At 33.3% G+C, this 23,813-nt stretch overlaps 1 protein-coding gene across 1 annotated transcript; it reads left to right on the forward strand.

Annotated features, from left to right (window-relative positions):
• The first annotated feature begins 199 nt into the window (after positions 1–199).
• LOC127834130 (myosin-1B-like) lies at positions 200–23,813 on the forward strand. Its single transcript, XM_052359759.1, has 11 exons — positions 200–255; positions 641–793; positions 1,361–1,452; positions 2,263–2,484; positions 2,938–2,985; positions 3,258–3,326; positions 3,478–3,549; positions 4,449–4,566; positions 7,428–7,506; positions 23,394–23,467; positions 23,721–23,813. The coding sequence occupies exons 1-11, from the start codon at positions 250–252 to the stop codon at positions 23,811–23,813; spliced, it is 1,026 nt and encodes a 341-aa protein (XP_052215719.1). The 5' UTR covers positions 200–249.

Here is a 23,813-nt window from a genome sequence, read left to right on the forward strand (position 1 = left end):
TCACTGGTTCGAATCCTGCTCCGGGCAATGTTCTTTTCCTTTTTTTAATTTTATTCTTGATTTTTTACTGGAGCTTTTACGATCCAATGTTTACATTTATCAATATAAAGCATTTAATGAATAAGTTAAAAAATGCCAAAATCTGTGAAAAGGCCCCTTTAACAGTCCTTATACCTGTTGCTTAACTGTTTTAGCGGCGTTAAGATATTCTCAGATTTAAGATCTGCAGCGAAGGAAATCTTTCTCCGGATGCAGGTAACTCAACAAATGAATCCGAATAAGTAAAATTTCTCTTTAATTTGAGAAAAAGCTTGTTGACAAATTATGGAATATCGACTATCAAATTATTTAGTTCAACGAGTTTACAGAACGTTTAACTTTGAATATAACTGATATCAACATATTTTAAAGACTAGGAAACAACATTATAGAGAACAGGAATTTTCCGGATTTGTCTTGTTTGAAGTTATCTCTTTTCAAGGTTAGGCATCATAATCAGTCTGTTTCCTTAACCTGTTCTGGTAAAGGTTCCATTCAAACTATTTAGTAACATCGAATATACTGATTATGCTGTATCCCACTGTGTTATAAACAAATTCGCACGTCTGCTGTCATGTCTTTTTTTTATATCCGTTCTTAGGAACCAAATGATATGCGTTCGCTTGAGGAAAAATCAGCGAAATTTCAGTTATCCTTGAGACAAGCGGAAAAGATGTTCGAAGATCAGGATTATCATGTCCGACGTCTGTTGGACAGGATCTGTGTTCTGGAAGCAGCTCTTAATGTTAGCCAGGTAGATAGACACATATGTACGAACAACAACTTTTATTTTAGCTCGTCAAAATTATCCCGACACTTATCGTTGTTCATGAACCGTTTAAAAATCGTGACGACTAATATTTTAGTTTCCGTATCAAGATCGCTCAAATGAACTTCGCTACGGCTATTGTTTCATCAAATTTGTGAAACAAGTACATTAACAAAAAGTATGTTATTTATTTATTTAATATTTAACTCACGAATTTTTGTTTCGACTGCATCCAAAGACCAATGCTTGTTGAGGAGCTCTTGATTGCGTTTCCTTAGTACAACCACAACTTGCGATATTTAGGGGGAGATTACGTGAGTAAGGATCGAACCCGGGACCTCCAGGTCGCTAGGCGGACACCGCATGCACTACACAACGGCAATATTATGCCTTTCATATCAATTTGGACGACTACTAGAATGAAATTTTTAAATTTATCACGTTTGCTTCCGTTAATTCGAGGATGCATGTGCGGGAACATTGGCGTCTCCTTTATTCTATCCCTTGTATATCAACAGCAAATAATGGCTATATATGTTGCACTTGTTTCAGGATAAAATAATTCAAATGGAACCGGGCTTTTATGAAGAGCGAATGAGGGAATGTGAAATGTTAAAATCTCGAATATCCACAGACCATTCTAGGTTAGTTCTCCAATCATTATCGGCTTTTGTATATAAAAACATGATATGCTGGTATAATCATGAAATGGCGGGAAATTGATAGTTTCCTGTGTTTAACAAAAATACATGCTGGCGTTGATTTTTTAATTTTTTGTTTATGTAAATGATTTATACATCAGTAATTAGCTAAATGATTCATTGATAACTTCTGAAATAACTTAAGTTTTTAATTATACTATATTTTTTATACGTGATATCACGTATCACGAAATATGGTGATTTTAAACTTTATTATGTTACATAACTCGTTTGAATTTAAATTTATAAATAAGAACTTACAATCATTTAAAAAAAATACATACCCAGTTAAACAAACTTCATTTGACGCCTATTAATAAAATGTGCAACATACTAGTAGAGGAAAATGATTGCGCTTGTAATTTAATGACATCTTTCTAAGAGGAAAAACCTTTTCCCTATTTTTTTCAGACCAAGCTTTTGGTAAAGGCTCACCAAACTCAACTTCCTCATGTTTAAGTTCCAATTATTTAAACTGTAAAATGATCTTCAACAAATTAAAGTAGAATTTGAAAGTATGCATTACATGTATTTCTCAATATACGCGGTTAAATTTCAATATAAAAAGTTTTCATTTAACGAAAACTTTGAGTTTTTCTATTGTAAGTACAATTGAATTACATTTATAAGTTAAATGTATCCTATCGAGTTGCTAAAATAAGCAAAACCATTTGCATAAGAGTCTGATTGAACATTGGTGCAGATGCAACGTATGATCAAAATCTTTTTCATGGTGGTTATTATTGATTTCAGGGAACTTCTGCCGATAGCAAAATCATTAGAAGACATGAGAAAGATCTGTGAGAAAAACGAGGAAACTTTTGTGAAGGAATTGGACCTCCTACAACAATCATTAGAAGATATGAGAAATAAATGTGTGAAAAACGAAGACACTTTTGTGAAGGAAATGGACCTTCTACAACAAGAGATAGCACGCAGAGAAGAAGATATTAAACAACTAAATTTGTCATTACAGTACGTTAAGTAAAACTAATAATAAAGTGTAATGCCTTTTCTTTTTACATAAAAATACAGCATTTGTCTTGTTAATCAACAGTGTGAAACAGTTTGAAATGTTTTGAAAGAGTAATGTCTTCAATTTTTTGTTATATTTGATGATTGTGATGATGATGATGATGATGATGATGATGATGATGATGATGATGATGATGATGATGATGATGATGATGATGATGATGATGATGATGATGACGATGATGGTGATGAGGAGGAGGAGGAGGAGGAAAAGAAGAAGACAAAGAAGTAGAAGGAGAAGAAGAAGAGGAAGCAGAAGAAGAAGGATAATAATAATAATAATTATTTTTATTATTATTATTATAATTATTATTATCATTATCCTCATAACGAATTTTAATTATAACCATAATAATTACTAATATTTGTGTTATATATTCTTTACATTTCTAGGTCCGTGGAGTCTTGCAGTAAAGAGGACAGAAACAAATGGCAACGACAGTAAATATCGCAATAAAATACTGTATTAATATCATAACGCTTTTAAATTTTGGCATTATCATAAATAAACAATTGCGTGAATATTTCTTGTCACAGATGTTTAAATCGCGAAATGTGATGGTTTAGCTCTATATTGCATTATTATATTAGACATTTTAAACAAATAATAGTCTTATGAACATTACCATATTGGAACCATTTACGGTTAAATTAATATTTAAAAGTTTTTTATCTGCACGTGATGCATGTCATTTATTATCAAATTTATACAGAATTGAAACACAAGAAGAACACATTTTCATCCTGAAGAAGAAGAAAAAAATACTGCAAAACAGAGTGAAGTAAGATTTCGTAATATCGTCTCTATTTACAACAAACTGATGCGCTTTTGTATCGAACCCGAATTTTCTAAAAATTAATACACAACGTTTATAACCTGCAATACACGAAAACATATGAATACAATACTCCCCAACTGTTGTATCATTGCAGCACATTGAAAGACATTGTCGAGGTACTGAGACGTAAGTCTGCTGTGACCTTAGGAGTTAGAAGTGAACCCAGGTTTGTTCCTTCTTTTGTTTCAAACGTTCTCTATTGGAATCGCTGTTGCATTACAAAAAAGAGATTCTCATCAAAGTTTGAATTTGGCCATTTAAACCTAACTTATATTCTAACATGTATATTTATAAAGTATAGTTTTCATACATTTCGACATTAACTCAGTTATAATGTTTACCGAAAAAGAATTACCTTAGAATGTTTATATTACACAATAATTCAATTTATGTTTAATGGAAAATAGCTAAAACATACAACGCGATACCCTCTCGCTTGACTCAGCTGATTAGCAAGGTAAAGGTTAACACAATTATGGTACAAACAATGGATATTATGGTGTCAGCAATATGTCGATTAACAACATGGGTGTACATTTTTTCCGCCATCAGTATATATTAACTATTGATAGTCATGCTAAAGATGATACAATAAAAAAAGCTTAAGTTGCCTGTGCATTGAAGCGCAGCCAGTGAATTAATTAAATAAACTGCTTATATTTGATTATAAGTAAGAAACCCAAACGTATCTACGTATAAAGGGATTAACATACCACATATAGAGTTTTTGTCAAACATAAGTAATTTGGAATTTTTAGCGTGATTCGTGACAGTTAGTGAGTTAGAACCTTTACAAATGTCTGTAACCTTTTAAGAGTTCAAACGTTAAGCATAGGTCTGCATCCTAAATCGAACTATAAGATGTAGAACGACAAAAACAATGAACAACATTTTAAGCGAACAGATAATTTTGTATAATAAACGTATATATATTTATAAACAGAATGAACTCGCATCACACTCAAGTACATACAAATCTATGACATTTTCCTCACATGGAAATAGATAAATGTTTATGCTTGATAAGTATTGACAACTATCGAAAAGGTTTTGTTGCGTTTTCAGTCACCAACTTGAGCAGATGATTGAAAAAGAAGCGCAATTGGAACAAGAATATGAAGAGACTCAAAAAGATCTTAATAACCATGACAAGCTGTTGAGCGGTCATCAGGTGAATATGACGGTAAATATTTAAAATGACTTATGTTCCAACAGCTAATTAGTAAATTGCAATAGTTTTCCATTCAATAATGCTTTGTACCTGCATTATAGCTTTCTCTTGTTTAATAATGTGAAAACGTTTAATTAACTTTAAAAGGATTCTTTTGTAACTTTAATACGAAATAATTGACTCCTATCTTTTAATTATGAACCGTTCCAAAAAGCGGCGATGCATAGCCATAAGCTTTTAATATGCAACATTATAAAATAATTTGTGTCAACTATGATAATGATATTTACCCAAAAGCATACATGTAACATACACAAGCTACAATTAACTGATGTCATATATGTTCTCATATCAAGGTATCAGACATATGATTAATAAAAGACCACATAGATACCAGACCTTATACAAGTAATCATATCATATTCGTTCAAGTCACGGCTCACTAGTCATACATAAGGTCTCTAGTATAATTTGTGTTTCAGTGAAGTTCATATACTTGTCGCTTTTTTTCAACATTTCGATATAATGAGTGCTATAGTTGGTAGTGCATTATTCAATCTGAACATACATATTGCTGTAATATAACTATTGCTTAATAAATAAGATCAACTACTATTAAAACTATAAGTACCCTTAAATGAGCTCAAAGGGTTCATCTAAAGTTTTTGTTTGAAGCAGATAAAGAAAACATCAAAATCACCCATGATGACTTCTGTCAATAACAACACGTTTTACTCCTTGTACCAGTATAGTCTTGAAAAATTATATCCCAGCTCAGATCACATAAGTATCTGAGAGTCAATTTAGGCCAGCAATTCTGGGCCTTGATGTTCCCCACGTAAATTTTAATAAAGGAAAATCAATTCCTGTTTCAAAATGCAGATTTCTTTCTTAAACGATCAAAGTATTCTTAACAGGTACACTTTCTTAGCCGTTTGTGTGCCCCCCTCCCCCCCCCCCCCTAAAACATATGTGGCAATTAATACTGTTTTTGCATGACTGTGATCTATGGTGGTATTGGAAAACAATATAAGTATTTAAGCGTTATACTTGAAACTTGAAACTTATTTATTTGATTAAACGCCTATTTTTATGCGCGCATATTCAATGGCGTTGTACATGTAAATATGACATAAAATTCATAAAAGTTACGAGGTAAAAAGCTGACACCATATAAATATAGGCAGTAACTAAAATCTGATAAACACTTTAAAATAACCAAACTAAATAAATAAAACAAAACACTACTTAAATTAAGTAAAAAAATCAATAAGTAGATAAATAAATAATGAATTAATTAGTGAGTGCATTGATTGTGGGGTTTAACACACATTAAATGAGCACATTAAAACGTTTATACAATTTAAAACAGTGTGTCAAACTTCCTAAAATAAAATGTCTTCAGGTTTCTTTTGAACAAATCCAATGTTTCTGACTGCCTGATCGCTAATGGAATAGTGTTCCAGATTCTTGGGCCAGCAGTCCGGAAAGCCCTATACACACTTATCCGTTACATATAGCTCTATCCTTTTTGAGAAGTGCAGGATTAATTTTATAGTGATAACATATGTCACATAATCGGTGTAACACAATAACGAACACAAGTCCATTTCAAGTTTTATTGCGATTTATTTTTGTTTTGTTTTAAACTCTAACATTTTCCAATATCCTGAACAAGATCTATGCGGCGGCCTAACGGCCCCGCGACAAGTAGTAACTGGGACCTATCTGGTCGGTTGTCTAACGTGAACTGATCCCCCTACTGAAATGCATATATTAATATACATTGAAACACTCAATCGTGACGTAATATGACATATGCAACGGACGTATATGAACGGTAGACTGTCATTTACATTAAATTGTACAACAATTAATGGGCTTCACACGCCTTCCCAAGAGATGACTAATTAGTGAAACAAGCAATTGGCACTTACTTGGTGTAATCTCCTCGTCTAGTAACACGTAATATATATGATGTATATATGTTTATTTTATGCTGTCTTGTGGTTTATATAGAAAAATCAGTGAAATAAAATTGGTATTCCACAGTTTTAAACACTTACAGTGAAAAATAACAGTGAAAAATATATCGATATTTTTCACTGTTTTACTGTGAAATGACGTCATTTTTTGGACGAAATGACGTTATTAATCCAGCGAAATAATACAGTTAAACTCATTAACAATGTAAATGAACGGTGAAAAAAGCATAAAATAAAAAGAAAATGTGTTGGATTCGATGGAATATCGATTTTATTTCACTCGTGATCATAGAAAAAATATATTTTCACTCGTGGCTTCGCCACTCGTGAAAATATTGTTTTCTATGATCACTCGAGAAATAAAATCGATATTCCACCGAATCCAACAAATATCCTCTATATATCTATTTAGGTAGACACGATATTAACTTGATGCATACGAAACTAAAGTAACTATCCTTAGAAATCTATCTTATGCACTATGTGAAGCATATATTTAAATTCATTGCTATCGCGTAGTGCATATTATTTGAAATTGTATAATTTGGCTCAAATTTGATATCATGATTTAAATTAATATAAATATTAAGATATGACCGGCATCTTTATTAAAATGTTAATATATCTTACAGATCAATATTTAATCTAGTTCGAAGCAATTGATTATATTTATGAAATATTTGCAGAAAGTATTTTGATTAAAATTTCATTTTACTTAAATTAATGCTGCATAATCATTAATTATTTTAGTTGTAGTCAATAGACTGTAGGGGGATGGATTAGATCATTGAACGCAATACTTGGCATTTTGTATTGAATTCAACATCAGCTTCTAGCATGTGTAGTTGTAACATAACCCGTAATCTTGAGTGCCTATATTATTTACAGGACTCTCCAACAACCAGAGGACTCTCTACTTTGTCAACAGACAACTTTGAAAACGACGATGTTACGCTTCGTAAACACAGTAAGTGAGCTAATCGTGCGGTTTCTACCGAAAATGTCACTCCACTGACAACAAAAGAGAGGATTTTGCAAGTATTAAATCGCGTTTCCGGTGAGCTATTATACGATGACTTTTTTCAGATATTTTAAAAGTTAGTCAGTGGTTTCCATAATCCTCGTGATGTTTTGTACTTTATGTTATCTCATAATCCTAGAAATATTAATGGCACAATGGTATTGTATATTCATAGGAGGTATTGGGGATTTTTTCTTACATAATTCTGGAGCTTGTATGGCCTTATTTGCACAATCCTAAGGTAAAAAATAACTTCATGCTGTCATGTCCTAGATATATAAGGCAGTTTATTTGAGACATAAGGGTCTTCATGTTATTGTATTCACACACACACACACGCACACACGCACACACGCACACACATATATACATATATATATATATATATATATATATATATAGTTATATAAGTAAAATGTAATAATCCAGATTGTGAATATTATATAATAAAAGTAAAAACACTGGTCTGGGATTTTAAATATATATTGATTTAGCCAACGCGTTTCGCATAGCTCATCAGGGCATAATACAATATATTACAACGTCAAAATGTCATGGAGATAACGTCATATCAATTATGACGTCATAACGTCAATAAATATTAAATGAAATTTAATTTGGGTTTAAATACATGTATAAAATGTTGTTCTTTTGCTAACCTAGCTGAAATATTGTTCGAAAATAGCTTATAAAATGGAAATATTTTAAATTTTGGTTCATTATGTGAACATTCATCTAAATGTTTACTTAAAGGCATCTGTCTTGTTGAGGGGTCTCGCATTTGTTGTTCATGGACAGATCGCCTATTTCTAAGTTTATCGCCAGTTTGGCCTATATAATATTGTTTGCATCCATTGCATAATAATACATAAATCACATTTTGTATATCACATTCGGTTAATGAAAGGTTTTCGCAACGGTTTATAAAAGAAGGCATAAAAATAATACTTGAAAATAATAACTTCAATTTTGATGATAAGTACTACAACCAATCTAAAGGGACTGCAATGGGTACTAAATTCGCGCCAACATACGCTACATTGGTAGTGGGATTTTTAGAACAAAAACTATATGCAAGAATTGGATCAATTTATAATGATGAATTTCTTTCTTTTATAAAAACATTTTGGAAAAGATTTCTAGACGATTGCTTTATTTTCTGGACAAAATTTCCCTATGAACTTCAAAACTTTTATACTATTTTAAACAACTTACATTCGGATATCAAGTTTACAATGCAAACAAGCACACTCGAGTTACCATTTCTTGATATATTGATTATAAAAAACAATACTGAAATTAATACTGATATATATTACAAAGAAACTGATTCTAAACAATATCTTAATTTTACCTCGTGTCATAATAAACACACAAAGATAAATATTCCTTTCACTTTAGCGAAACGGATCTGCACCATAGTTTCGAATGATAAACTTAAACTAAAACGTTTAAATGAACTTAAGCATTCACTTATTCAAAGAAAATATCCACAATCTATTATAAATACAGGTATTAAAAAAGCACTTTCCATCCCTAAACATGAATTACTTTCAAAATCAACACAAAAAGACAAGAGTAATATAATTCCATTTATTTCAACACAAAATCCAAAAAATAAAGAACTGTTTGGCGTATTAAAAAACAACATTGACATTTTACAAACAGACCCGGTTATGAATAAAATAATTTCAAATCAGAAGATAATAAAATGTAAGCGACAGCCACCTAATTTAAAACGTCTGTTAACCAAATCTTACTTTTCATCTCAAGAACCAAGAGTATCCAAATGTAATGACTCTAGATGCGCCCTGTGTGGTTATATTATTGAAGGGAATTCTTTTGATTTTAATGGCAAAATGTTCAAAATAAAAACTGATATGTCATGTGATATACAAAATGTGATTTATGTATTATTATGCAATGGATGCAAACAATATTATATAGGCCAAACTGGCGATAAACTTAGAAATAGGCGATCTGTCCATGAACAACAAATGCGAGACCCCTCAACAAGACAGATGCCTTTAAGTAAACATTTAGATGAATGTTCACATAATGAACCAAAATTTAAAATATTTCCATTTTATAAGCTATTTTCGAACAATATTTCAGCTAGGTTAGCAAAAGAACAACATTTTATACATGTATTTAAACCCAAATTAAATTTCATTTAATATTTATTGACGTTATGACGTCATAATTGATATGACGTTATCTCCATGACATTTTGACGTTGTAATATATTGTAATATATATGTTATATATATATTGTAATATATATGCCCTGATGAGCTATGCGAAACGCGTTGGCTAAATCAATATATATTTAAAATCCCAGACACGTGTTTTTACTTTTATTATATATATATATATATATATATATATATATATATATATATATATATATATATATATATATATATATATATATATATATATATATATATATATATATATATGATAATATACATACATAATATACATACATTTCAAAAAGCAAATATTAACATGTGGTTGATTTATGAAAGGGCATATAAAGTGTGAACAACATGATTCAAAGAAATAAATTAAGTGTATGTTTCAGTTAGGGAAAATATTTACACATATAAACATACATAAGTGAGTTTTATTTATGTATTTGGTTACAAGTTTTATCTAGATGATCTTTAGGCCAAGTTCGACCATGGGCCGTGCGGGCCAAAAACTAGGTTTTAAACATTCAACATGGTGTCTGCTCTCTATTTCAAGTAGTAACCATTATGGTTTTTTTCTGCAGTTGACAAGAAGATACGTGCATTCATGTTATTTGCATGCAAAATGCGATGTATATCTCAAAAACATTTACACAGTTATGCTTTTATGTAGTGACACAGTTACAGTTGGGGGCATCCGTGTCGTGTGGACACTTTTCTTGTTTCAAATTTTATGAAAATCCTGTGAAATCTTATTAGATATAGGCTGATATGGGATCAACAACTTGGTCACTAAGCCAATTTAAAGAAAAGTCTGTGAACACTCTAGAAACCACATTTTTCGTCCAATCTTTATTAAACTGGGACATTTGTCAAGTTGATATCTTGGTAAATGCCAAACGAGGGTTTAAATACTAGGTCACTTTGTCAAATCAAAGAAAAAGCTTCTAAATTCTCTGGAAACCATATGTGTTGCTTCATCTCAATGACACTTCGTGACCCAGACATGGCGAAAGCCCGTCGGCCCGTCGGACATTGCCGATGAACAATTAAAAAGGCTAACGTTGAAATGCAAGATCGTCGGACTTACTGTCCGGTTACTTTTGCTTTCAAAAATTGTTACCCACTTGCAGTTTTTAGAACAACATTATTTCGTGGTTACCGAATTATGATATTTCCGAATATAAAAAGTTCATTTTCGCCGAATTTCGTAAGTCAGTAGTACATTCAGAGCTACAGATAAAATGCTTATTTGCGTAAATACGCAATAAAAATAGGTCGATACGCATTTTTTCAAAAGCTGTGCGTACCGGGACGCAAAACAAATCGCCGATACCCAATTCGAGCCGTCTTCTATGCGTAGTGAAAAATCCTGTTTTGTTTAGGCCGTTTTGACTCGAGTCTTAATCGAATAGCGCTTGCTTATTTGGCAAAGTATTTACCAAGCGTTTAGATGATAACACATGCGAGTCAAACAAAATGGCGTCTTAGGGCAGAAGAAAATTATGGAAAAAAATCACTTCACAATACCATGTGCAGCCAATGTGCTTCTGCATTCCGTTCCTACATTTCATCAAATGTACATGTAATTATTAACCCTGGATTACCGATGGATGATGCATGTTACCGGGTGACCTGAAACCAACGAACATGACCTCCGCGAGTCGGATGTGTCGCAAAGAACGAATATTTCTTGCATTTCAGACCGGGTTATCTGCCGTTTTCACCAGTGCTAGAAAACCCCATCTTACATTCCGCTGTTGTAATAATACTCTTCAGTCTTGCGCGTTAAATAACGTTATTTATGTATTCATAAATATTCTTATGACGTCACATATCGCACGTTTATGACATCAAATGAACATTTATGAATGAATGCGTGTTTGAACAATATGCAAGAAAAGCAAGCAAACACTATTTGCGGTACATACCAGGAAAATCTAGCTCTCGGGAGAGCCTCGTTACCGCCTTAAACAGTATCCCTCGAGCAAGATTTACCTGGTATGTACCGTAAGCCAGTGTAAGATTGTTATAATATTTGTCAACAGGTATGATCTTTCAGGTGAAGATGCATTTGAACTGAAGCTAACGGTGTTTCAGAAGTTGAACTTAATTAACAAGTTGAACAAAATTAAATGAACATTATAGGTAGATTAACAGTTCTTGACACTGCACTTCTTACCAAAAAAATCTGCCATATAACAAGACTTTATCAAGCAATATGGTCACCTACCGGTGAAACTTCACCTTTTCAGCAATATTTCTAGTCTATTTGTTGCCATAGCAACCAGAATTCTTGACGTAGGAACACAATAAAATGAATCTCCATATTGCCATCTATCCATGTTTCAAGTTGCATGAAAAAACATGAATAACTTTATAAGTTATCGCAGGATCCACCATTTTCAGCAATATTTCTATTTGTTGCCATAACAACTAGAATTCATGACTTAGGAACACAATGAAATGACGTGCATAATCTCCATATTGCCATCTGTCCATGTTTCAGGTTTCATGAAAAAAATGAAGAAATTTTTAAGTTATCGCAGGATACAGACATGTGTGACAGACTCACACACAGAGCGCAAACCATTAAGTCGCCTCCGGTGTCAAGTTAATAGCTTGCACAGTAAAAGAAATATGGCCATAACAATAGTAAAGTAAATTAAGGACAATAACCTAAATTATATGAGAACCAGAGTTCCAGTCATTGTGCACTGTTCTTCTTCTCAATAACATCTGTTCACATAATGAAGTTTCAAATTTAAAGATCTTATAATATAGGAGAAATAGCCTGGACAAATATAAACTATGAAAATTAACAAAGGGAAATAAATTTAAAAAAACAAGAGCGATTAGTTATCACATGTGTCGCTTGTCATTGCATAAAGTTTGAAGTCGATACCTTCAATACAATAGAAGTTATGCTCCGGAAATGCTCCGATTTTTAAACGAAGGAAGATAACTCAAAACAGAGACAACTCAAACATGGGACCACCCAGAGTTATGGCTTCTTGTCACAGCGCTTTCCCTCAATGAACTGTATCACTGTATAAAGTTTGAGGTCGATACCTTCAATACTAAAGGAGTTTTGCTCCGGAGACGATTTGTGACGGACAGAGAGACGGACGACGGAGAAGTTTCCAAGCGACTTTGTAGTGACAAGAAAAATAGGTGCGGAGTAACATCTTTTGCATACTTTACTTTCTCTCAATTATATCTATCTAAATTTCTAGTTTCAAGTCTCTAGCTTTTATAGTATATAGGAGAAGAACCTGATAAAAATCAAGTATAAACATTAAAAAGGGCAATAACTAAAATAATAACAGGTGCAGAGTAACATTTTATGCATACTGCACTATATCTAAAAAAAAATCTTCATTTATGAAGTTTCAAGTCTCTAGCTTCTATAGTATAAAAGAAATAGGACAATAACATTTCGCCTTTAGCCTGTCGAAACACGAGGCTTTTCAGGAACATAACACTAACTTCTCCCTTCTCCTCATTCCAAACTCTATTATGAACATCACATTGCTTTTTGTCCTGTGCATTGCCTGTTTCATCATATTGTATTGAAAATTGACTCTTTGATACGTGTACCTTTTCACAATACCCCTTCTAAGGACCAAGACCATCTGACATTAGATATGACACCTTATATTTGCTCATTGTGAATTGTTCAAAAAATGATCCAGACAACATCGCCTTCAACAGGTTGCTTATTCCATCACATTAAGGAATATCCTTCTAATGCCACTTTCATTGCCCATAATGCCTCTGCCTTTGCTGTTTGATCGTTAATTTATAAAGGCTTTAGAAAGACAGTATGCCCCTTCCTTTCAGTATCACTACCTTCTTGTTGACTGCCTCCTTATACAGGTGAATTAAATAGCTGTTTCTGGCCTTTATCTTTGCGTACTTATACCAACTTCTTATGTTTTGATTCATCTGCATGGCCCAGTAACTGAAACAGGCCAGAATTTGAAAATGATATGCTGTAACAACACACAAAGCAATACACAGCAAAGCAGTTCCCTTCTGCCTTACACAATTTTGGCAGGGGATCTAACACCATTTTGACAGGGGATCGTGATTATTGTCTATCTTTTCTAGCCAAGCAAATATTTCTAGGAAAATAAACCATTAATGCATACCTATAGCCAACCCAAATATATTTAAAACACTATGAATACATGTATACATATCCATTTGATATTAAATTAACAAAACCAAACAATTATTTTGCCTAAACAATAATTTTAAGACTCGTCACTGGCAAAACAACTAGGAGAACTAGGAGCTTTTTTGTAAAAACTAGGAAAAAGGAAACTTTAAAAAATACTAGGACAAAGTAGGAAAACTAAAAAAAAATAGCAACGCTGGAAAGACTGTGTCCTGAAAAGTCAAAATCAGGTGAAAACCCATATTAAGAAAATTACTTGAGTAATACAACACATTTAATATAATTTCGGTAAAATATTCCACAGTTTATGATACAAAAATCTTTTTTTATACATACTTTATTCACCGTAGTTGACTATTTTCGTTATTGCACCACAAGAATCAATGTTTACATTTAACCGGTAGTCAACAGTTTGTTACCCAGACATTTTTATCTAGGATGAAATTTCGTGTGAGTTATATCACAATTGTTCCCGGCCTGTAAGCACAGCATTTGTTCCTCGCTAAGACGAAAAATAATTGTGTCGCTTCCACCGCGTATAGATTACAGACTTTACAACGATGCAAACGTTAACTTTTAACATTGCAAGATGTTAATATACGCGCTGGCCAATCAAGACGTATTTACATTCTCACAGTGGAAATTGGTAGTTAAATTTACAACATCGGATTAAGGGCAGGAAAACAACTCGGGTACAGTCTAATATCGACCGGGTACGTTTAAAGATAATTACCGTACCCGGGATACATGTAAGTATACTTAAGAGTACCCGGGGTACATGCAAGTAGTACCCGAGCCGACAATGACCAATCGAGCATAACTAATAAGTAATAACAAATAAGTAATAACACATTACTCATAACAAGTAACAAAAAATGTCCCTCCAGGGCTTCCGTAGTACATTGATTTTTATTTGTTTAGCTTTTTGTTACGAAATATTGTACGAAATTTTCGTTGATTTTGAGTAGTAATGGGGCTTTAATATTGAAATCATTTTCAAATAAATCTGGAAAAATTATAATCTACCGCACTTGTTTAACCAGAACGTTTTTATGTTTGCGATTTTTGTAAAATGCAAAATTAGTCTTTCGGAGAATGCTTATAGGCTTTTGCGGCAACCCCCGGATCCGGCTTCGCGTATCAAGATAAATATCAATACATTTTATTCGTTTGGAAGCACAGTTGAACCAGAGAGTTGATCTCCCTAATATCCTATGAAATCATTTTGCAAATCCACATTAAAAATCTTAATACTGAATAATATTTAATGAATATATTCGCAGCATAAATTTGAGTTGTTAGAGGACATTATTAAGTGGTTTGCAAAGTAAATAAATGATAGACAACAAGTGGGATCTTGGAATCAATGACACGAATTGTGTATAACACTTATAGCTCTTGAAAACAAAACACCATCCCAATATATTTCATCGAAAATGAGTATCTGAATAAAACGGAACATAATCTATTTTCTCATAATTGAAACCCTATTCGTTTCGATCATCTTGAATTAAATCACTTAACACAACAATGCAAACCATATGGGATCAATCAACATGACCCATGTAATTATTCACTAAGCGCGTGATTCGTGTGTGCGCATGCTCAAATCGTCAAAACTCGAACTTTGTTCATGAAGCTTACTCAGATGTCACAAACGCACTGTCCTAAAAAGACAAGGGCGGTGTTATTTCACATCCTGATAAAGCTACAGTGATGCGGTAAAATCGACAGCAGTTCACAGAATAAATGAAAAACAAGCACCCATGTAATACAAAAAAAAATTAAGCACATGAAAAATGCTAAGAGATATCAAGTTTTGAAGATGTGTTAACGCTATAATATGTAACCTTTCTTTGCCGTCTTTTTAAAAAGCTATTTTCATATTTTAAAACAAGCTTTGAGGATGTTCTCATGCAATTGGAGAATATAATCAACAATCGACCGTATTTTTATAGCTTTATAGCATTATAAGTACTGCCAGTGAAAAACTGAAATTTCATTATGCGTGAGTCATAATGCTCCGAAAACCAAATTTATTTTTCAAACTAAACTGATTCTGGAAATCTGTGTCGGCTTATTACCGACAATGTTTTGAAAGTTTCGCAATTGGGAACCATATATTAACGCTGTCTAGACCCAAACAATGTAATCTTTGGTCTTGAACCCAACACTGTAACAACATTAACGATAATTTGACAGTAAATCTGAAGAAGCTTTTAGAAATGCATAGTGAATTGTATCGACACCTTTTATCGTACAGATGTGAAATTCTCAACAAATACATCGTATATGTCAATTTCTTGTTTACCATATCATTATAATAAAAGGTTGGAGCATACTAAATAGCTTTAATTGCTATATTAAAAACACTCGTAATCAAGTACGCGGAATTCGACGCATGATTCATACCTCTGTAGAAAAGACGTATTCGACGAACTTTGGTCTATCTGTTTAGAAATTAAGTGCGTATCGTTATCGTTAATTATTAGTACTTGCGATAACAATCAAATCACTTGACTGTCGTATACATACGGAATATTACGCTAGTCAATTGTTCCATGACTTTGTATCAGCCGAGTGGCTTGTTTGATGACGTATCTCCGCATCTCGTGTCATGAGAAATAGCACAAGTCACGAGACTGATACAAATTCTTCGAACAATTAACTAGCGTAATAAAATAGACGAGATGATTTTAACGTTAATGATACTGAAGTAAATTGAATTAGATCAGTAGCCATTAGTTACTCGCCTGTCGCTTGTCATAAAGACATTCAAATGAGGTGTAGTATATTAGTTGCCTCACAACGGGAACTAAATATTAAAGAGGATCATCAAGTCTCTGGAAATGGACCTCTTCTTATATGGCACTACCTCCACAAGCCAATTCAAAATTTGGCGATACCAATCTTCTACACACGGCAGTGTGGTGGCAAGAGACTTATTCATATATTTGTGTCGTTTCCAACACTAAGTAACTCATGCCAATGATTTAATAAGTCTTGGGAACGAGATACTTTGCTCGTGCAAAAACGTTAGACGTGCATTTGTGTAAGTAAGTCGTGAGAACAACTTAGTTAGTCGTTTTAAGACATAACTGACTCATGGGAACGACTTTGCTACTCGTGACAACAACATAGCTAACTGATTGAAACGATTAAGTAACTCCCTGAAACGATATAAAGAAATCATGGTAATGTCATAATTAATCAATAATAATAATCTCTTTATTTTCCGAAGGTAACTCATTAAGACAACACATTGATACAAAGTCATGCAAACAGTTTAACAATGGCAATCTTATTTTCAATGAGGCCGTCAAACACCTATGGTTTGTATAATGCATTTCTACATTATAATGCAAACATGTAGACTTCGACGGACATAAGAGTACTGTAACAGTGTTATAGAAGTGTCATAATAAGCAAGTATATTATATGACTTCTCTTATATTATTTATTTCTCTTCCAATATTGAAATGGTCTCAAGGAACAAATATTTATAAACAGAAAGTATTTAAGAATATAAATGTATTGTTGATTGCATTTTCCCATATGCACACACTCTAACGCACCCGCGCACACACGCACCCGCGCACACACACACACACGCACACGCACGCACGCACGCACGCACGCACGCACACACACACACACACACACACACACACACCACACACCACACACACACTTATACAATTACCATATCTTAATTAACACGACCAATAACAATAGCAAAAAGTTAACAAAAACAGCCGCGTACATTATTGTACAAAGTCAGAGATTAGAAACGTGGAATACATTATACTTGAAATAGTTTACGATTGACAGAAGTGGCTGATATACACAAATATTATAATTACAGAAAACAATATTCATGACCAGTGTTGTTCACAATTGGATATGAAATTACACAACTGTTATATATAGCCTGCACCTCCTTGCTATATAAGTAGTTTGAAAAAGCAATATGTATATTTGTTTGCAGAAATTAAATCTACAGTAATCATTACGACACTTATGGAGGAGCATTTGCCTTTTGAATAAGAGGAAAACAAAAAAATGTTACTACGCAATAGACTCATTTTGCGCCTCAAAGAGGAAATATTTCTTAAGCCTATGTTTGAAAGTGTTGAGAGTGAGAGATTGGCGAATACGTACCGGTATGTGGTTCCATATTTCCATACCAGAATAACTAAACGACCTTTTTAAAAGGTTTGAGTGAGGTGTTTTATGCGTCAAATCATTGATTGATATCGATCTTAAATTGTAATTATTGTTTTTCACCAGTTTTATCAAGTCGTCAATATATGTGGGCGTTAAATTATGAAGAGATTTGTAAATAATTATACCTGTGAAATATTTACATCTGTTTTCAAAAGAAAGCCATTGAAAGTTTGAAAAACATTTAATCTGTCTGAGTTATTTCGTCCAAAATTATGTTGGCCTCTCTTGTGGCAGCCATTTTGAAATATCCATTTAACAGCCTGTATTTTGATTGGTAAACGAAACAAATAAAACATAATAGCGTCATATCTTTGTTGATGCACGTCTGACACTGTTGCTTTGGCGACCCGATGTTGAACAAACGGGTGTATCTAATTGCAAACAAATAGAAAATAGCGCAAAATTTTATCGTATTCCAATTCAAGAAAGTATGTTTTGTTTTTACTATGTTCTATGTATTTTATACTGGGATGGTTTAGAAGCTTTATTTACTACCGACACTACCATAAATGTAAAAGCATGATCTTAAGCGTGGACATAACACCTATTGGAATATACTAGCCTGTATTCAACACTGTGGGATATACCTGTCACGTGCCCTGTCACGTGCCCTGTCACGTGCTAGGACTACTTTTTACTTTACCACTGAATGATTTTTCATAATTAATAAATTCGAGAAAACTTTTGCTTCAAAATTATACGACCTTCAACCTTTAAATCTAGTCATATGACATATTTTTTTGCCATCCGCTTAATGAATCAGCTGATTGATGGCGTCATAAAATGACACTTATTGCGTCATTTTCCCCAAAAAATGACGATTTATTATAAACGCGACTTATTTCACATGTACATGTACTGTATGTCGACATACGGTATTTGAATTGTCAATTAATCACATTTTCCTTATTTCGTGTAATGTGCATTGTTTATAATCCATGCATATACTTTTGACATTTAAGAATGTACAACAAGCCATACAAATATCGCACAATTCATAAATAATCTGCAATATTTGCTATCCGATTTAATTCACGTTAAGCATAGAGCTGGGCATTTATCATAGACAAATAACAGTGTGCAAGTTTAAACATAATAATGTTTGTATGCAGAAAGCTGCAAATGCATCCGAGTTTACCAACGGCTATTATTTGATAAACTGCGCCGGTTCATTTTGACAGCAGTAATGATCATAGAGTACATGACGTAGCGTGTGACGAATAAGAAAGTTTAACGAATTCATTTGAAAATAGTGATAGGATGGCATAAGGGTCTTTATTTAACTATGCTAAAATAATTATTAAAGACCCTAGATGCAAAATCGCCAATTATTGAGTTAAATGGATTATTAGATGGATTTTAAAGGATAATTAAAGGTAAGATACTAGTTCGAACGTGTTTTGGTTTTAATGTGTACTTTTGTCGTTCCCCGTTTTCGGGGAAATGATTTTAACACGGGGGCCATTGATGCATTGGATCATACACGGCATACCCATAACATTATATAAAAAACACGTTCTGCGCGTCCTTAAATTCGTCGTCCGAAGTCGAAAAACGTATTGCCCTGCATATTAAGTCAAATTAAGTGTCAGTCGCTGCAATTGTCTGTTTACTCGTCGATAGTGTAAATGTAGATTCTATGTTGGCATCGACATCATTTTGTCAGAAGCAATCGCCGACATATTGGATTTTGATCATTTTCTTTCGAAAATAAAATAAATTATATTCAAGTAAAATCTTCTTTTCGCGGTCGTAATGTGTTACAATTCGCATGCTGCGTAAAATTGAATCGAGGCATATGGTTATATTTTTACTAGTTTTACAGTTTGTGTGTGAATTTTTTAAAGACTATTTTGCGTACCAGAACAAATACATTTTCAGGGCTTAACACTAACCTTTTTTTCAACTCGGCCATTCGGGCTAGTCAATGCAGAACCTACTAGCCCTGACCAATCTTTCATGTGCCCCGACCAAAGTATTATCAAAACTTTTATATTTATCATTTAACTTGTATTTTCTTGTGCGTGGAGATGCGCAATTATGATTCAATCATTCTTATAAGCTTGTCTTACTTATGCTAATGAATTCAATATTCATCTACTTAAGACATCTATTTGTAATCTTCACGCCATTTCGGGAGAAATTTCCTTGTTGTTTTTTTCTCATACTTTCTCTTACTTTCCGCCTTCCCTTTTCTTTTCTTATCCAAGGAACCCCCATTCCCACCCGTAAAGCCAAACATAAACAACGACATGAACGTTAAAACCTGTTTACATTGATTGCCGCAGTTGCCGTCTGACAACAAACGGTAAGTGAATCTTAGGTGTCGAAAAATAACAACTAACGTGTTCGGTAGTCGTAACAATAGTACAAGGTTAACTCCAATCTCTTGCACGATGGTTACATTACATTCCCCTCTGTGTTCGGCTCAGAACGGATTATTGTTATGAAAGCGTCTCATTCATGTCATGATCATTCCAAGCGTTCATCACTGAGGTTACAGTATACTAAACAATCTCTTGCACGACGGTTACATTGCATTCATTGCATTAAAGGAAACCATCTCATACCATGATATCTTATATCATGTAACGTAATGTACATTATAATTGTACATTGTAATATATAAAGGGACATATATACATTGTAATATATAAAGGGACATATAAATGAACATAATAATATATAAATAATAACAGAATTTATCTCATTGTTCATTATTGTGTTGTTGTTGTTGTGTTGTTGTTGTATAAATAAACTAATTTAGGAAATAGAATCTTCGGAAAGGATGTAATGAAGTTTGAAAAATTGATTATGGAGGTATGGTTTCATTTCTCCAATGTAGTTCAATTATCGGGAACATATGTTGATTTGTCTCAGTCCTTGATTAACAATTCGGCTCGTACATAAGTCCCAATTCAGATATGGTATATAATGAAATCTAAATAATTGAAATATCCAATTTCCCAATGTACATAGTAGAATAGTGTTAGAACAGTGACTACGGGACAATCAGTCTTAATTCATCATTATAAAATTGACATGGTTGTTTGATGTTAAGAAACCAACAAACATACACACGTCGAAGCAATTCCTAACGTCACTCAATAAAAATTATGTTCAATTGTTAACATTTGTGAAGTGCGTGGAATGATTCCATCTGCGTAAATGGGCAATAAAATAGTTCCAAAGAGTTGCATTAAAACTCGCAAGTTTTTGCACGATTTATCGTACATTTAAAAGTCATATTTCTTAATTTAATGCATGCGATCTTAAATATCCAATCAAATATACATTGAATGCGTTTGTTCGGTTTTACCTATTTTATAGGCAAAATGGCAAGCTGAGCATTTCGCAGAGTTGTATGTGAGAGCAAGGAACGACAACTCTGCGTGGAGATTGGGTTATCTCTCTACTAAAAGCCGGGATCGACCATTAATATTAGTTTTGCTAATTGAATTGCGTAAAAAAGATTGTCAAAACACTTTTAATCGATCAAAAAATTAAAATTATGTAAAATTTATAAATAAATAATAATTTTATATTAACTTTGTGTTAATGTCGCGTTTTATACCTTCATCGATCCCGGACAATCCTGGGCGATCCCGGCTTTTAGTTTAAAACGTATTTTTATCGAGAAAACACGTCACTTCGAGGAAACCAATCAAAACCGTATCTAGCGGAATTCCGTTTAAAAATAGGTACTGACGTGTTTTACCAGGAAAACCGCCGGGGATTTTCTGAATTGTCGGCCTCTTTTAGATTGCAATCAGGGGGTTCCAAATCTACTTTGAGTTACGATCTGTTTGTAGTCTCCGACTTCACTCTGGGAATTAATTGTCATCTGATCATACTGTATTAAGATTTTTGCATCTTTCAAAGGCTTATTTAAAACGCAGTTTATTGATATAGAACACATAATCCCGCCCAAAATACACACGACCGGTCGGGCATGTTACTGGGACATTGGCTAGCCCGGACCTAGGTACAGGCAGTGAATGTCGTTCGGACGTGCCTTAGTGTTAAGCCCTGCATTTATATCACTACGCATGGTTACATTCGTTAGATTTTAAGCGATTTTTAAGAATTAATTAAAATAATTGTTAGGCTATGGTTATTATATCTAGTTATGTTAAATGTCACGTTGAAAAAATCAAATGGGATAAATAGAATACTAGGATTAGCGTTGAATACAGAGACGTTTATGTTGCTCGGCTCGAACACCGAAAGCGCTCGCCAAGGCTCGCGCTACCGGCGTTCTAAGCCTCGCAACATAAACTTCTCTGTATTCAACGCTAACCCAGTATTCTCTATATCGTAAATGATTTCATTCATATATTATACGCGAGTTGAAACTGTAATACTCGTGCCATAACGTCATTATTTGGGGAATCCATAGAGATTTTTCTGACGGATCGATACACAATCGTGCACTCGTTCCAGATAATGAAGTATTAAACGCGTGTAATCGAAACTTTACTGGATATCATACGTTACCGTTATGGACACAATCGTGACCAGATCGCATACCAGCGTAAAGTATGGTATCACGACGTTGTAAAAACGCGTAAAAAGGACTTAAGCTGGAAATATCCAAGTGGAAAACACGATCAGTGTGGCGAATCACGGTGTTCGTTCCGACTCATTATGACAGTGAGAATATGACAAAAAGATGCGGGGCTATCTTTTAAAAATAATCGACTTAATAGTCGGTCGAGATAAAGTTGTATTAATTGTGTCCAAATATAGCTCAAATTCGTGGTCAACATCGATTATACTTGAGGAACAAACCTACTCGCATTTCGTCGTACCGGAGTTCATTGTTGCGTGATAAACACAGATTGCAACCGGACAAAAAACATGGTATCACGACGTACAGAATCGCATCACATATTATAAGCGAATTCTGAATGTCATTCACACATCACAGTCATGACACGAGTGAACTTTCATGGCGAATGTGATTGACCAAGTTCGATTCAGTAATTAGAAGGACCATTCTTTAAAATTGCATGATCGCTTACATATTCAATAACGAAATACGTAAGAGAATATAAATATAGTATCGTCCACATTGAATCTAAAGCTAAATGTGTACAGTTCTTGAATAGTCTGTGTATTTACCGTTAGTTCAATGCAAGATTCCATTAGATAACTTAATGGTTTGGTTTTATACTTGCGTGTTGATGTAGAATATCACTGTATAATAAATCGTTGATATACTTCAGTTGAAAACGCAGAGAAAAAGAAAACACCCTTAAAAGATGCTGTATATGAATCAGTGGATTATGAATCTAAAAAGGTAAATGTTGGAGCTCACCTTTTCTACGATGCACATTGATTAACTACAAAGATTACATACATTTATTCATAAATTAATAATGTAGGGAAGTAATCTCCATAAATGTCTTATTGATGACTATTCAAAAGGAACTTTTGGTTAAAATTTAGTTGTTTATACAAAAGTTAGATTTTGTTCACTGTTTTTTTTTGCAGCCAATATTAAGTATGTTTATTAATGCTAAAAATTAGCTCCCTTGATTTCTCTTCTTAAGGATGATCCACCTCAAATTCCGCCCAGACGGTATAAAAAAGCCAATGTTTCACTGAACGACAAATCAGATATTCCTCTATCTGCTTTTATTTAA

The sequence above is a fragment of the Dreissena polymorpha genome, chromosome 6 (assembly GCF_020536995.1).
Source record: "Dreissena polymorpha isolate Duluth1 chromosome 6, UMN_Dpol_1.0, whole genome shotgun sequence".
Taxonomy (NCBI): domain Eukaryota; kingdom Metazoa; phylum Mollusca; class Bivalvia; order Myida; family Dreissenidae; genus Dreissena; species Dreissena polymorpha.

Coding starts and splice junctions, on each gene's coding strand:
- LOC127834130 (XM_052359759.1), top strand. Junction 3,327..3,477: donor ATACTGCAAAACAGAGTGAA/GTAAGATTTCGT, acceptor GTATCATTGCAG/CACATTGAAAGACATTGTCG. Junction 23,468..23,720: donor TGGATTATGAATCTAAAAAG/GTAAATGTTGGA, acceptor TCTCTTCTTAAG/GATGATCCACCTCAAATTCC.